This window comes from Schistocerca serialis, chromosome 7 (assembly GCF_023864345.2).
Source record: "Schistocerca serialis cubense isolate TAMUIC-IGC-003099 chromosome 7, iqSchSeri2.2, whole genome shotgun sequence".
NCBI lineage: Eukaryota > Metazoa > Arthropoda > Insecta > Orthoptera > Acrididae > Schistocerca > Schistocerca serialis.
Genome location: NC_064644.1, coordinates 313,070,034 through 313,087,843, shown reverse-complemented (window position 1 = coordinate 313,087,843; position 17,810 = coordinate 313,070,034). Strand labels below are relative to the sequence as shown.

The following is a 17,810-nucleotide window of genomic DNA, read 5'->3' as shown; positions in this document are numbered from 1 at the left end:
AGAAAGGAACAACTAAACGTGTATTTCAGACTCGAGAATGTGCCTACCAAAGAATTGTATTTGTTGGAGATTATTATCATATGCTCACAGTCATGCTATCTCCATGTTAGGATGAGAATGTTGAGAGCATTCTAGTATTTTATTTTGAGTCATTATTTTTATGTCTTTAATTATTATTCGTTCTGTGTAGGGGGCTAGACCAAGAAAAGAGAAACAGGAAAATAGACGTAATTGTGCTTTGGCACTTAGATTGCGATGCAATGGTTTGTGAAATGAATTTAAAATAAGTTTATTGGTATGAGCATCCTTATGGGCATTAAAATATTAAATCATTATACTTCAATAATTAGAGTAAAATATTGAGACATAATAGGGGATTGTTCTGGCATTGATCGCTTATCATTGCGTGCACATTCTTAAATGTATATAAATGATCTGTATTGCTTCATTGTGTTGCCCTGTAAATTTTAAAATAATTCAAACTCAATACAAATTGTAATTGTAAATAATTATTGCCACAGATGTGAGACTCGGAGATCACTTCTGATTAACTGCTGACACGTATTCTTTCTCATCTTGTTACAGAATCTTTCGCTAATCATAGGTCTATCAGACCAGACAACAAACTTTAGTAGTATTGGGAATGACATATTGCAGGAAACAAAACAAGCCTTTTGCAACAACCTTTGCAGGTTTTAAGAAGTCACATGACTGTATCCATAGACTATCGGTATTGGAAATTTTATGAAATTTTGAATTTTACCCACAGCTGATCAAATTAACAGAATTCACCTTAACTAATGCAAAATCTAAAGTCAAGTACAGGAAAGAATTTTCGGAGCCATTCTCCACAAAAACAAGTGTAGTATAAGAAGACGGGGTGCTACCACTACTGTTTAACTGTGTGTTTGAATATACATTGTTGTTGTTGTTGTGGTGGTGGTCTTCAGTCCAGAGACTGGTTTGATGCAGCTCTCCATGCTACTCTATCCTGTGCAAGCTTCTTCATCTCCCAGTACCTACTGCAACCTACATCCTTCTGAATCTGTTTAGTTTATTCATCTCTTGGTCTCCCTATTTTTACCCTTCACACTGCCCTCCAATACTAAATTGGTGATCCCTTGATGCCTCAGAATATGCCCTACCAACCGATCCCTTCTTCTAGTCAAGTTGTGCCACAAATTTCTCTTCTCTCCAATTCTGTTCAATACCTCCTCATTAGTTATGTAATTTACCCATCTAATTTTCAGCTTTCTTCTGTAGCACCACATTTTGAAAGCTTTTTTATTCTCTTCTTGTCTTGTTTCACTTCCATACATGGCTACACTCCATACAGATAATTTCAGAAATGACTTCCTGGCACTTAATGTTAACAAATTTCTCTTGTTCAGAAATGCTTTCCTTGCCATTGGCAGTCTACATTTTGTATCCTCTCTACTTTGACCATCATCAGTTCCTTTGCTCCCCAAATAACAAAACTCATTTACCACTTTAAGCCTCTCATTTCCTAATCGAATTCCGCAGTATCACCCGATTTAATTCGACTACATTCCATTATCCTCATTTTGCTTCTGTTGGTGTTCATCTTATATCCTACTTTCAAGACACTGTCCATTCCATTCAACTGCTCTTCCAAGTCCTTTGCTGTCTCTGACAGAATTACAATGTCATCGGGAAACCTCAAAGTTTTTATTTCTTCTCCATGGATTTTATTTCCTCTCCGAATTTTTCTTTTGTTTCCTTTACTGCTTGCTCAATATACAGATTGAATAACATTGGGGATAGGCTACAACCCTGTCTCACTCCCTTGCGGACCATTGCTTTCCTTTCATACCCCTCGACTCTTATAACTGTCATCTGGTTTCTGTACAAATTGTAAATAGGCTCTCGCTCCCTGTATATGACCCTTGCCACCTTCAGAATTTGAAAGAGAGTATTCCAGTCAACATTGTCAAAAGCTTTCTCTAAGTCTACAAATGCTAGAAATGTAGGTTTGCCTTTCCTTAATATATTTTCTAAGATAAGTCGTAGGGTCAGTACTGCCTCAAGTGTTCCAACATTTCTACGGAATTCAAACTGATCTTCCCCAAGGTCGGCTTCTACTAGTTTTTCCATTCGTCTGTAAAGAATTCGTGTTAGTATTTTGCAGCCGTGGCTTATTAAACTGATAGTTCAGTAATTTTCACATCTGTCAACACCTGCTTTCTTTGGGATTGGAATTATTATATTCTTCTTGAAGTCTGAGGGTATTTCGCCTGTCTCATACATCTTGCTCACTAGATGGTAGTGTTTTGTTAGGCCTGGCTCTCCCAACAAAAGTATCGGGACACCTGGCTGGAAATGACTTACAAGTTTGTGGCCCCCTCCATCAGTAATGCTGGAATTCAGTATGGTGTTGGCCTACCCTTAGCCTTGATGACAGCTTCCACTCTTGCAGGCATATGTTCAATCAGGAGCTGGAAGGTTTCTTGGGGAATGGCAGCCCATTCTTCATGGAGTTCTGCACTGAGGAGAGGTATCGATGTTGGTCGTTGAGGCTTGGCACAAAGTCGGCGGTCCAAAGTATCCCAAAGGTTCTGCAGGATTCAGATCAGGACTCTGTACAGGCCATTCAGATCAGGACTCTGTGCAGCCAGTCCAGTACAGGGATGTTACTGTCGTGTAACCACACCGCCACATGCCGTGCATTATGAACAGGTGCTCCATCAGGTTAGGCCTGTGCTGTGATAGTGCCATGCAAAACAACAAGGGGTGCAAGCCCCTCCATGTAAAACACGACCACACCATAACACCACCGCCTACGAATTTTAATGTTGGCACTAAACACGCCAGCAGGTGATGTTCACGGGGCATTCGCCATACCCACACCCTGCCATCGGATCGCCACATTGTGTACCATGAGTCATCACTCCACGCAGTGTTTCTCCACTTCAATCGTCCAATGTTTACACTCCTTACACAATGATGTGTGACTTATGAGCAGCCGCCCCACCATGAAATCCAAGTTTTCTCACCTCCTGCCTGTCATAGTACTAGCAGTGGATCCTGATGCAGTTGGAATTCCTATGTGACGGTCTGGATAGTTGTCTGCCTATTACACATTACGACCCTCTTCAACTGTTGGCGGTCTCTGTCAGTCAACAGACGAGGTCAGCCTGTACGCTTTTGTGCTGTGTGTGTCCCTTCATGTTTCCACTTCACTATCAGATTGGAAACAGTGGACCTAGGGATGTTTAGGAGTGTGGAAAACTTGCTTGCAGATGTATTACACAAGTGACACCCAATCACTTGACCACGTTTAAAGTCCGTGAGTTCCTCGGAGCACCCCATTCTGCTTTCTCACGATTTCTGATGATTACTGAGGTTGCTGATATGGTGTACCTGGCAGTAGGTGGCAGCACAATGCTGCGCCTAATATGAAAAACATATGATTTTGGGGGTGTCCACATACTTTTGATCACGTAGTGTATAATTAGAACATAGTAAAAGGTTAACCCAAAAAACATCAGTTTCGGAAGACTCAGAGACAAAATAAATTTAAACTCTCCGTGGTTCTCTGATGACCTTGCTCTTTTGTCCAACAACATCCAGGAAACTTGACAGCAGATTAAATCACTACTCCACAAGGCATCATACGGTGCTTATTTGTTGGTACTTTGTACTTAGGAGTACCAATTGCATCTGGAGCAAAGGAAAATTAACTGCCTGCTGCTTCCATACTGACTGTAATTTCTCTTATTTTGTCCTTGTGCTCCTTACGTGAGATGTACATTGGTGGCAGTAGAACCATTCTGCAGTATGTCTCAAATACCAGTACTATACACTCTCTCAACAGTGTTTCAGAAAAATTACATGATCTTCCTTCCAGGGATTCCAGTTTGAGTTCACAAAGCTTTTCCACAAGACTTGAACATAAAGTAGCAAATCCAGCAGCACATCTGTGAATTGCTTCAATGAGTTCCTTTAATCCAACAAGGTGGGGATCCTAAACCCTTGAGCAGTACGAGTGGGTCACACAAGTGTTCTGTTCATGCTCTACTTTATAGATGAGCTAATTTTCCTAGAATCTTGCCCTGAAGTCATACTTTTGCCTTCCCTACAACCAGCCTTCATTGCTTATTCCATATCATATTGCTTTGCAACATTATGCCTAGATGTTTAATTGAAATGACTGTGTCATCAGCATCCAACTAATATTGTGTTCGAACATTGCAGTATTGTGTTGTACTCATCTACATTAAGATTTCTTTCACATTTTGAGCAAGAGGAATAAAATGGAATAGAGTAGCAATAGGAATAGGGGTTTTGTTCAAATCATCCTGTATCTTCCTACAGTGACTCAATGCTGACACTTTCCTTTACTCTACAGATTGCTGCTTACTTTATCTGACAGATAATTTGTGTATGTACTGAACAAGAGTGCTCATTGACACTTCCCTGGGGCACTCACGATGATACCTTCAGCTCTGATAAAGACTTGCTGTTCGGTCTAGTGTACTACAATGTTCTGAGTTACTCACATATCTGAGAACCTCTTTTGCATGCTTCGACCTTCATTAATAGGCTGTTGTGTGGCACTGCATCAAATGCTTTCCGGAAATCGAGAGATATGGAATCTGCCTTTAGCTATTCTTCAATGGTTTGCAGAATATTATGCAAAGTAAGGGAAAGTTGAGTTTCGAAAGAGCAGTGCTTTTTAAATCCATGTTGATTTGTAGACAGAAGCTTTTCTGTCTCAAGAAAATTTATTATATTTGAGCTTTAAATATGCTCAGTAACTCTGGAGCAAACTGACTTTAAGTACCGTATTTACTCGAGTCTAAGCCACACCTGAAAAATGAGACTCTAAATCAAGGAAAAAAATTTTTCCCGAATCTATGCCACACCTGTAACTTGAGACTCGAAATTCAAGGTGAGAGAAAAGTTTTAAGCTGCACCTCCAAATCAAAACAAAGTTGGTCCATTTTAATATGAGACATAATTTAGGTCGAATGAATAATGATACAGCTACAGTAGTTTGGTTCGAGTCATAAGCTTAGCAGTTAAGCTTTACTAGGTAGCCATTTAAAAAAAAAAAAAAAAAAAAAAAAGGGGGGGGGGGGGGGAGAGAGAGAGAGAGAGAGAGAGAGAGAGAGAGAGAGAGAGGGGAATCGTCTCATTAGCGAAATAATTACAAGAAACTGCTATTTGTTGTTGCTTACACTGCTGCTTTCTTTGATAATGATCAACAAGAACCAAATAATTGACTGCGTATGATAGAAGATGTTCTGAATGAGAGTTTAGCGAAAAATTTTCTCCGTTTGAAAATCTTTGCAGACGTCTCTTTTAGTACATTACATTCTGCACTGAAATTAGAGTTATCTTAGATTTAAAAATCTAGTCAATTGCCGTGCTTCATTTCTGACTGTATCACTATTAGGCATAAGAATAATACGGATATAAACATGACATGACATGATATGTGTATTCTTCCGCGTTTGCTGTTGTCTCACTCTAGTTTCATAGTTTTAGGCAGACAGGATTTAAATGAGTTAGCTGAAAACACGAAAGAATGCATGACAAAATGTTTATATTCGTATTATTCTTATGGTGAAGAGAATACTGCATGTGATTCACAATTCATAAAAGTTCCTATTAACAACCATCTCTTCTCACAGGTAGGAAAAAATTCAGAACGTAGAGTTTCCCATATTGACAAACATCCTAAACAGTCTTGCCATTCGGATTTTCGCAGTGCATTGAAGTGCTGCTTCATTCGAAGATGGACAATACGAAATTTGTATTTCCTTCATTGGATAATGTATGAAAATGTAGTGGCCGAAACTCGGGCGGAGAAAAAAGCTCGCCTTCCACCTTTTTAATTTATTTACTAACGCAGAGGTTTTGGTGCCAGTGTTTATCTTTGTGCCTGCAAAGCATGCCTGTGTAGCGCTACATACATTCGATGGCAGAAGTTAATTGTGGTGCCACCTACCAACATTTTTCAGAACTTCCACTTACTTTGCACTTTATTCTAAGCTGTAGGCAGTTTTTGGATTACAAAAACCGGAAAAAAAGTGCAGCTTAGATTCGAGTAAATACGGTGTACTAGTCTATAATTTTAAAGTCCATACTTTTGTCCCTCTAACTAACTAGGATTACCTGTATTTTTTTCCATTCACTTGGAACTTTGCACTGGCTGAGACATTCACGATAATTGGAGAGCCAAGTAAGGGCCAAGTGCCATAGAGTACTTTCGGTAGAAAACTGAATTGGGAGTCTGTTCTGTCCCAGTGACTTTTGTTTTCAACTTTTACACTTGCTTTTCAGTGGCATGGGAGCACATACCTATGCCCTCCATACGGCCAAACAATGGCATGCCTGTATGATCCTTCCTCATGAGTGATTGTTTAAGTGGAAAATTTAAAAATTCAGCTTCCCTTTTGCTGTCTTCTGTTGCCAAACCTGACTGGATGATTCTCAGCCTGATCTTTCCCAAACATAAGATTGTGGAAGATGTACATTTCACATATTGATCATTCTATAGATGCTTGAATTTCTACTAACTTTTGCCTATTGACATTTCTGCATTTTTTTAAATAGAGAATGCAACAATCTCTGGTTTTTTTTCAAACATTTTATGAATTGTTATTAAACCATGGTGGACTTTTTCCATCCATAATCAACTATTCAGTGTATATTTCTCCAAAATGTATTTTCAGCTCAGTTTAATCTTTACATATAATTCATATTTGTCCATCATTCGGGAATTATATGATGTTGATTCACCGTTTAAGTCGAAAGTTAACAACTGCTAATTTGCTCTTTCCAGCATAAAAAATGTTTGTAGCCTTCTTGGCGGTTTTATTAACTTAAGTAAACATCATGGTTATGATGATATAGATATTGCAAAGCCTTGTCTCTGTACTGACACTGCTGACAAGGTCAGGTCAGTTTGTAGCTGAGGTCTAAAATATTTCTAGTGTGTGTGGATTGTCCACTTGTTGCTGAAGGCAGTCTTTGGAGAAAGCATTCCGACCTGCTACCTGCTACCTGTCTATACCACCTGCAATGGTATAGACAGTACCCTAATCATATAGTATTAGTTGAAAGTGACTTCAAACTACTGAGTGTAGACTGGGATGTTTATGCATTCATTTGCAGTGAATCCATGAACATCCAAGTCTACACTCGGTAGGCTAAAGTTGCTTTCAACTAATATTGTATGATAATGGTACTTTCATGCTGCTGATGTAGAATTTCTTTGAATGATTCTACAACTGTTACAGTGGAATTGGGTGGCAAGTAAAAACATTCAACAATGAATTTCAGTTGAGACAGGCTAGTTACTTGCACCCAGAGAATTTTGCAGTCAGATTAAATTTTGACCTTGATAGACATAATATATTAGTCATTTGCAGTGAACACACCCTCTCCTATGATGGCCAACCCACCTTATCAGTAAATGTTCCATGCCCCCCCTTTAAATATTTCTGAGCTTTCTGTTCTACTTTTTGTTTCATCCAGCTCTCCATTTTGAGTGATTTGACTGGAAGCAGTTTTCCTGGAGAATGGCAAATTCACGGTCTTGCTTACGAATTTACATTTGTAATCTTGACATCCAGAGTGAACCTACTTTTTATATATGGTCTTATTTTGCTCTCCAATTATTGACTGGTGAGCAGTCATCAGAAGACCTCAAACTATCGCATAGCCTTAAAAAAAACTGTATGTACTCGACATGTACTCTTCTACTCGCATAGCTACTTCCTCTATGTAGTGCGTACTTGACTATGAAAGGGGAGTCCTAAAATTCTCCACCTCATAACACAAGTCCAGAAATCTGCATCGAAGACAATCATAGAAATAACAAGAGTTCTAATTGAGATCCTTCACATTTAGCCAAACAAAATCACCGCAGTCCGTTATAGGTTGATACTACATGTCATAAGCAAGGCCAGCAGTCTTCACAAATTGCCAGGAGGAACTGAGGATGGCCTCAGAATCCAAACAATAGGCCTAATTGGCACCAATATAAGCCACAACTTGCAGAGGACTGCACTCTGTATCCTTAATAGCCACAGGCAAGGTGTCCTCCAAGTCTTGGATGAGGCCTCCTGGCAGGCATACTGAGTGCACATTACGCTTCTTTGCAACACTATTTCCCTAAGGTATTCCATAATGCAATTCCAGTAATCAGCAAAACCCTCCCCTCACTCATGTACATACTTCCTTGGATACTTCTCAATGAACAGCCACTTGTCTTCCTGTAGCGTGGAGAGGTGAAGCCAGGCTGCCAGTCTCCATGTTGTCCCTCCATCTCAAGCAACAAGCCCAAGTTACAACCTGCCACTCAGCCTAAGGGGAGTGTAGTTCTGCAATAGGTATGCTGGAAAACACCTCGACAGCAGGGTTTCTGGACAAAACAAGCGATACTTAATGTGTCCTATGTGACACATCAGTTTCTTTGGAACTGCTACACTTCAAGCCAGCAGTCAGCAGGAGACTGATTGTGGCTTAATGTGTCTTCAGCTGTCCTTGAGTCGTCCTGCATCTGCACACAGCAAGCACACACACTATTAATCGTAATATGAAAATTCGAATGAAAGCAATAAATAAAAACGAGCCCTGTTGTCTTTCAGTGACGAATTTGTCTTACCAGATGGCTTAAAGTCAAAAAGGTAAGCTACTAGAATAATAGAAAATATCACTGACACTAATTCATTGCTCACTATGTGACAGGAAAATGCAAGTATGGCTGGTTGAGTTACTGTAATCAAAACTACGTGATTATGGTGCTGCAGGCAGTGCTAAGCTTCACCTCAAAACTACAAGCCACAAAAAATTAAAACAATAAATAAAAAACTAGTCTGGTTGTCTTTTAGACGTGGATTTGCAAAGCCAAACTTCTTAAAATCACAAATGCAGGATACTACACCGAGATTGTCACTCACGCTAGTTCAGCGCATGCCGGTGGACAAGGAAATGCTGTTTCTTACAATTGGACATGGCATTGTCCTCTGTCTGATGACATGCCTTCTGGAACTTAGAATTGGTACTTTCATCTATTGGAATGAAAAACATGGAGTAGACTTTTTGGGTGATGCCAAACTGTCATTTCTATGATTATGATGTGGTAATTTATGAGCCATTAGATGGTGCGTAATGGCATCTTAGACATACTTGCTAGTTTTTTGTTTGGTAAATTTCGATGTCTCGACATCAAGTAGAAACAATCATTATTCTTTTCAATATCCTATTCTGGTCACGTGAAGTTGACATTTGTGCTGCTAGAAAATACCATTTGCTATAACAGAAACATTGTACTTAAAAGACAAGAAGCTTTCAGCAGTAAGTATGACATTGTCAACATATTTCACGGTGCCCTTGTAACAACCACAGATGCCTGACAGAAACAGATGGACTGCCTTCCATGGCATAAGAGTTTCATCACTACCTACCTACATTTCTCCCAAAATTCAAGTACTGGACTGGGGAACATTCTTGCTCAATTACTCATATGATTTTTTAGGATAGTAATAACAATAGCAGGTTAACATCTGTGAAGCCTAGCCATTTCAGTTATGCACTTGTAACTCTGCGCTGTCACAGCTACTGCTGAAATCATGTCAGTCAAACAGTTTCCTGGGTGATTTTGATGTATGCAAGTCACATCATATGATGAAAAACCCAGGATGGAATGTAACAATATTATGAGAAGGAAAGTTGCCACAAACCATACAACAGAGATGCTGAGTCGCAGATAGGCACAACAAAAAGACCCTCTAAATTACAGCATTTGGCCATTAAGGCCTTTATCAGCAATAGACATACACAAGCGCGCTCACACACACACACACACACACACACACACACACACAGTGTGGTTTCAGGGGCCTGAGACTGCAGTCATGTGTGAGACGTGTGTGTGTGTGTGTGTGTGTGTGTGTGTGTGTTCCCTGTATGGTGAGTGGCAACTTTCCCTCTCATAATATTGTCACATCATGTAAATGTCACACTGTATTTTGTCCTCGATGAGATGTGCATCATCTTTTTTGTGGTGGTCACAATATTCTGACTGATCACAGTGTGTAATTTAAGTTAAGCTGCTGTGTCCTGCAGCATGTAGACTGGAACAGATGCTCATTCAGAGGAACATGTAGTTTCAGCTGCAGATGGTCATTCCTATTCAGTAAAGACAAAAATACAAAGAAATGTAGTGGGAGGGCTATGAAAGTGTTTGGTTGCAAAGAGGAGAGAGAGAGAGAGAGAGAGAGAGAGAGAGAGAGAGAGAGAGAGAGAGAGAGAGGGGGGGGTCATAATAGCTCACTCAGATGACTTAAATATTATTGACCTAGTGTGATAAGCATTAGACACTAAAATAAAATAAAATAAATAAATTAAAAAAAATCCGTCTTTTAGCATGTATGGAATATATATTCACAGGCACTGTTATAGCATCAGAGCTCAAATTGCCAGCAGTTTTCCCCCTTTTCTAAACAGAAGAGAAGCAGAAAAGTTCTCTACATTTCTTGATAAATTAGTTTTTGAATAACATTATTGGTAATTGACACAAGTGACTGTCAAGATAAACTCAGATTGTAATAAAGGTGATGGATGGTTTAATGTATATAGCATATCTCACATTTGGCTAACTTATCATAAATTTTGTTGTTTGTAGTCCAAATGCCATATATTATTTAGCTTCTTATTGTGCTTGTCCAGACAAGTGCTTTGAGCTGAGTCAATTTATTTTCTTGTAAGAAATGTTGTATTATGTAGTCAGAAATCAGGCTTCTTAATTGCTTTGTTTGTTTCCATTTACAGCAGATACTAAAACCTGGATTCTTTGCTGTCTTTCGTGTAGTGGTTGTTGCACCAGAAATGGAAGGCATTCTCGAGGCTGAAGTTTTTGTCCAGACGCAGTTTGAGAAAGTGGTGTTATCAGCCAAAATGAGAGTTGCTCATGGAAAACTGGAAGTCGTACCAGAGCCAGTAATCTTTGATGATTGCTTTCCGGTAAAAATTAAACATCAGTTACATTATCAGGTTGTTTCTATTGAACTGCAATTATTTTTGAGCCAGTTGCAATTAACTATAGATCAGCCATATGAAATTCATGACTGACGTGTCAATGATACACTTCGAGATTAATTATTACTGCAAAGCCAATAAACACTTTTTTTATTTTCTACAAAAATTTGAGCTGTGCATGTCAGAATGAGGTGCAAACAATAAAAATGACAGTACATGTACGATTTTAATATTTGGCAATAAATTATTTTTATCACGATTCTCGATAATCATAAATTATCTCTATTCCATATATGTATGTGTATCTTTTCCATTAGATCATCATCTTGATCTTCTGCAGTCAAGCACAGGATGTCCTCAGTCTTTTACCAACCATTCACCTGGCTAGATGCCCTGCCGACCTGCATTTCTTTTCATTAGAGTCATAATTATGTGTTCCGCTAGTTTGTTTTTGTATCTCTCCTTGTAATTTCCACTAACCATCTCTTCCTTGGTCCCCGAGTTATCCTCAGTTTTTTAGTGTCTTTTACTTTAAAAGTCCCTATCACACTGCTAAAGGTCAAATTTAGTAATACTCTTTTGGTAATCAGAGCTGACCCTACTTCATGGCAAAAATAATCTCAGATTAAAATTCACTGAATGTAGATTTCCCACTTCATTGTGATCCGAGTACAACTGATTTTTTTTAAGGATGTCAAACCGGCCGACTTTAAGCATGAGAGGCACCATAGGACATTTTAATTTCCACTGTCCTGAATATGATGTGATGGCATCCAATACAAAATATACACGTTCAGTTCCACAGAGCAAAATACAGTGACATGCGATAGGAGAATGCTGTGTGAAGAGGTGTGGCTCTGAACTTCGGCACGTTTACGACAAAATAACATGTCTTACATTTCCTCAAACACACGTTTTATGCATTAAACTCTTCAGAAAGATGTGCGCTACAAAATGAATATATTTTTGAAAATTCAATTTTTTTCTAATTTTTGATGTCCTATCTCAAACACTCAAGAGAGGCGGGGAATTGCCTCGGTTCAGAAATATCATAGATCCGGGGCTGATGCGCAGAGCAGTCTGAGTTATAGTGGGGAAGTGGGTACTCTCCACGTGACCTGTGTTTACATTTAGTGATTTTGCTGTTTCCTCTTTGTTTACTGCTCTCGCGCCAAATCAAAACAAAACAGATTTCTATGGGCGGGGGCTATCCAGTGAATTAAAATACATTCACATAATTACGGAAGGCTAAAATGTGTTGTTAGTTGCAGATTTTATTTTATTTCCACCTTTCTGACAGTCAAGCATTAATTGCCTTGCAGAACAATGAAGTTATTTCATAATAAAGGACCAAACAAGAAATAACATAGTACTGTTACTCCAAGAAAATTTACATCCAGAAAACTACATTGAAAAGCTTAGTATCAGGTCGTGGCCTACTTCATTGGGAATCTGGACATACGAATGTGCACTTTAAACATGCAGTTTAAATGTGCACGTTTTAGTATGGGTCACGAAATACCTTTGGTCTTTGAGTATCCTCTGATGTCTTGTTTCTTTTATGACATAATGTAAGGTCTTTTAATGTTTTACATGTATGAAAATAGGGGCTCCCTACGACATCGTAGCTGTGCAAGTGCAGTGATGCCTGCCATCTTGCGCTCTCTGGCAACTGCAGAAACGAACCTATTTCTAATAGGTTGCAGTAAAATATTCCTGTTGCTGGTTTGAAATCCGTTGCTATCAAAGTAAATTTCCTTTTATGCAAGTTGAACTATGTGCGAGAATGTACGACGAATTTCTTAAATCACAGAGCGTTTGATTCTCATTTAAGAATCAACTCTTTGATGACGAGTCATTTAGATGAATTTTGAGCCCAGAAGTTCAGACATTTATGTTGTTGTTAAAAATTGCACTGGCACATTTGTGTGATATATCTTACATTGTAATACATGCATAAAAGACCAACATTATATGTGAAAGCTTAGCTTCTCTTGCAGCTTATTAACCATAAAGACCAATATTATATGTGAAAGCTTTGCTTTTCGTGTAGCAACACTATGTATATTAATTTAAACCATTAGCTTTTTCTGTTTGTGTGTTCGCGCTTCTTAACAGTGATGTTGCTATTGGCTGACTACATCACATGTCCTCAGCTCTGAATACCCGCTGTCATCGGCTGGCGGAATCACGTGACATGAGCTATGCCTGGCTTACAAAAGCACATCGCAATCTCGATTTCAATGCTTTGGAAAGTAACATGTGGTGTTTGGTGGAATTCGAGTGTATACTTTCGTAATACGAGAATATGCAGCGTACATGTTGCTGCTCATCAAAGATCTTTCCAAAACGTGTTTTTTTCCCTGTGTTTCGCTTTCTAAAGCGCCGGGAAATTCTACACCTGTGTATAAAACCATAACCATTCAAAGGACTGATAAGTTATACAGTTCCAATAGAAAATATAATGTCAGTTAACAGGGAAAAAGTATGTTTTCACCCGGGAGAAAGTGCATTTTTAACCAGGAAATCCGGGAATTTTTTTTTCCTTGTCCGCGTATACACCCTGTAAATACACCACTTCCATTTCCTATTAGTCTACCTTTTCTATATACACTTAAATAGTCGCCAAAAATCTCACTGCTGTCAACTTCAGTTTTTAACCAGCTTTCTGTAGCTAGTATTATGTGAAAAGTAGTGCTCAAACTCTAGTGCTTTATTGTGAATGCTTTGGCAGTTAAGTACTAGGATTTTAATCCTCTCACCTGTGGGAGCCATTCCTGTGGATCTTATACTAATACTTTTGGGCATCATACAGTTATCAGGACTGGCTGAAGAGACACCTAATCCAAGAAGCCCTTGTATGAAATTTGCAGTCAGCTATCTGGGTAGCAGCCTCTGATGTGTAGTGCACACCTGACCCATGTAGCTAGATCCTACAGTTCTCAGACCTATGGTGCAAGTCCAGGAAGTCTCAGCCTAACTTGTCAGAGACCCTTTGAAGTCTCTGGTTCCGTCCTTCCACTTGACTCTGAACCAGGGGGCCCTGATCAGTTCTGGGGATAGTGCTGCAAATTGTAAGCTTTGTTGAAACTCTGTATGCAAAGCTGGTCTTCTCAATCTTCTCTGCTAGTTGCTGGAATGATCCAGTTTCACCTTGGAGCCCAGATGACAGGCATTGTTTGTTCCAATGTGCACCACAATTTGCAGTTGACTGAACCCTGTTCCCCCATTGGTTGCTAGAATGAGCCCCCCCAGGCATACACACTGAAGTACACCTGGTGTTCATACCTGTCAAGTGCTGCCATTTTCGTACGGGATACCGTTGTTTGCTGTGTCTTGGAACTGTCGATGATTAATAGATCCTGTACTTTTGCATTTGACTACTCTAGCCACAGGACTAAGCAGGTTTCCCAACAAGTGAAATGAGTCCCAGTGGCTCAGTTTTGGTGAAAGGCAGCACCTCAGACTTGTTGGTTAGCAGGATCGGTATAACACCCTCAATTCTCTCTGGTACCTATCTACCCTGTACAGGAAACGTAGAACCACTATTGGAATGCCACTCATAGTCAAGTAGATGGGGACCAAATGTGGTGGCGCAGTGGTTAGCACACTGGACTAGCATTCGGGGGGGATGACGGTTCAATCCCGCATCCAGCCATCCTGATTTAGGTTTTCCGTGATTTCCCTAAATTGCTCCAGGCAAATGCTGGGATGGTTCCTTTGAAAGGGCACAGCCAACTTCTTTCCCCATCCTTCCCTAATCCGACGAGTCCGATAACCTCACTGTCTGGTTTCCTCCCCCAAACTACCCAACTCAAGTAGATGGATAATGACAGATCCTGTACTTCCTGCAGAAGAAACAGGATCCATTGAAGATGATAGTACTAGAGGTACTTTGGCACCTCTGGCACATGACTCTCAGGTTCTGTCCTGACATGCTGATTAACAGCAACTGCCAATCATTTGACAGTTGTCAGAGCAATTGACAGCTGCTTATGAACTCACCCCATGTTCGAGAAAAGCGTTAACTTTTGGTATTCACTAAGGCTTGTGCGGTGCTTTACAGGACAGTGAACAAATAACTTTAAACTAAGCCTTATGAATATCATTTAATCAGAATTTTACCAATTCCCTTTAAGAAATGAAGCAGTTAATACACATTATGTGATTTCTGTTAAGGCAGAAGAAAAGGGGAAAAATTGCTAAAAATTATGTTTCCTGAGCCTTCTTGAGCTTACTGTCACTGACACCCTCAAAACTAGTGTTTATTTACTATGTTAAATACTGAAAATTCTCAAAAATGTATGTTTATTCATGTTGATATACACTGAAATTCAGGATGAACTATTGTTTGACAGTAACTGTAAATCACAAACGCTGATTTTCTACAAAATAAATTTCCTACAACACTCATAACTTATGAAAATTTTCAAAAATATACTTTTGTAAGTGTCTGAAAATTCTCAGAAGTAAACCAGTTTCTAATGCAATTATACGATGAAATTAGAGAACAATTGTTTTTGAATGTGGGTGGGTCTACCATTGTAGACAATTTTTAGAAGAGCACAAGTTAAGTCTAAGCCTACACTTGACAGTAATAGCATGAGTTTATTGCTGCACTCACAAATGTCTGAACTTTCTCAATATATCATGATACACATGGGTATTGACATGTTCAGTGAAAGATTATGCAGGAGTGACATGAACAATAAAATATTAGACTGTAGAATTTTGAACTGGCACATCAATCTAGCACAAGCAGTTCCACACAAAGGAAAATTTGGAAGTTGGCTTTTATATGTAAATAAACAAGCGGATTGCCTGAATTTTCTGATTCAGTGATACCTTCCTAGCTTTAAAGATATCTCACAATTTTTTTTATGTTCCGCCTATGTCTTGAAGTGTGAGAAGTTTCCACCACTTATTTTCCTCCATCTTTTCAACATAAAACTTCCAATAATAAATACTGTGTATCTACAATGTGCCATTAATATCTGTGGTTGAAGCATGTTATCCTGTCAATAGATGGTTTAGTGCTGTTGCCAATCATGTCACACGCTAATTTAAATCACCACTGAAAGTTGTTCAGTAGATCAGACGCACAACGTATCGAATTTGTGAACTGGGTTCATTTTGTGAACTATATCAAAATTGATCTCCAGTTGTTGACATTCATTTGATCAGCTCTTATTATAACATAATGTACCCACCATGTAAGAATGCATTTTTATTCATTACATATGAAGTATGATTGGAAATTTTTAAGAATGGGCTTGTAGTTGTACAATGTTGGTACTTACATGCTACTGTGATGCATCTCCTTCAAAGTAGTCCCCGTGTTACTGAACACACCATCTCCAATGGTGTTTCCACTTTTGGAAACATTCCTGGAAATTTTTTTCCTGGAGTGTGTTAAGCACACTCTCCGTATTTGTGTGGATGTCTTCAATCGAGTCAAATCGCTTCCCTTTCAGTGAAAATTTCAGTTTAGGAAACAGTTAGAAGTCCATAGGGGCCAAATCAGGGGAATATGTTGGTTGTGGAAGCACAGGAATTTTGAATCTGGTCAGAAATTCAACGATGGAGAAGGCACAATGAGCCGGAGCGTTGTCATGATGTAGCACCCAACTTCTGTCTTTCCACAAGGCAGACCTTTTCTTCTGCATCTTTTCACACAAATACTCGAGGACACATTTGTAGTATTCCTGCTTAACTGTATGTCCTCCAGGAGTAAATTCATGATGCGCGCTACCAGTAGAATCGAAAAGAATTATGAACATTGTCGTCACCTTCGACTGACTTTGCCGTGCGTTTTTCGGTTGTGGTGAACCTGGAGTCTTCCACTGCAAAGACTGCATTTTGGTTTCAGGTTCATATCCATATACCCATGATTCTTCACCTGTAATTACCCTATTTAACAAAACTGGGTCATTTTTCGTCCGATTAATAAGTTCTTGGCACACTTCAAGTCGGTATTGTCTCTGGTCACTTGACAACACTTTTGGAATGAATTTTGCGGACACTCAATGCGTGTTCAGATCTTCAGTTAAAATTGACTGAACTGCATAGAAACTTAAATTAAGTTCATTAGCCATCTCCCTGATTGTAAGTCTACGATCAGAGCACACTAAGTCGCCAACTTTCACAACACTTTCATTCGTTTTTGAGGAGGAAGGACAGCTGGACCGTGGTTCATCTTCAAATGATTCGCAGTCATTTTTAAATCTGTTGAACCAGACAAAAACATTTGACTGGCTCATACAAATATCTCCAAAAGCTTTTTTTAATAGCTCTTAAGTCTTAGAAACTGGTTTCCCGGTTTTAAAACAAAATTTCACATGAACTCGTTGCTCTGTTTCTGTGTTCTTTTTCACGCAGACAGAATCTGGCAACAAGTCCTAACAGACCCACACTCAATCAGCTGCCGCAATCAACTCAATAAAGGAAACACAATTTCCTGTCAGAGGGCGTTCAAGGATAAGGCAATGACTCAGTCCCCACCCTCTGTGTACCTCCCTGCCAAACCAGTAAACAGTAGTGGATCCATTCTTAAAACTTTCCAATCACACCTCGTATGAATAAGGTACATTTGACAAGCTATGACTCTCTACACCCAAAAGAACTTCAAGGTTTAGTTAAGTTCTTAAAATAATGGTGTGATTGAACAGTGCTAGTAAAAGCAGAAATGTCACTGCAAGTTAAGAATCGCCAGAAATAAAAAGAAGTTCTCAGTTGTAGAGGAACTGCATCACATACTTAGCTACATTAAAGGTATTAGAACGTGCTCCGAGATCTGA

At 39.2% G+C, this 17,810-nt stretch overlaps 1 protein-coding gene across 2 annotated transcripts in view; it reads left to right on the top strand.

The window, feature by feature from the left end:
• The window catches only part of LOC126413333 (transmembrane protein 131), a 374,881-nt gene that overhangs the window by 187,227 nt on the left and 169,844 nt on the right, over window positions 1–17,810 (top strand). For both annotated transcript variants that reach the window (XM_050083243.1, XM_050083244.1), the window contains exon 14: window positions 10,807–10,998. In XM_050083243.1, coding sequence (XP_049939200.1) covers window positions 10,807–10,998 — 192 coding nt within the window. The remainder of the gene's footprint in view (window positions 1–10,806; window positions 10,999–17,810) is intronic.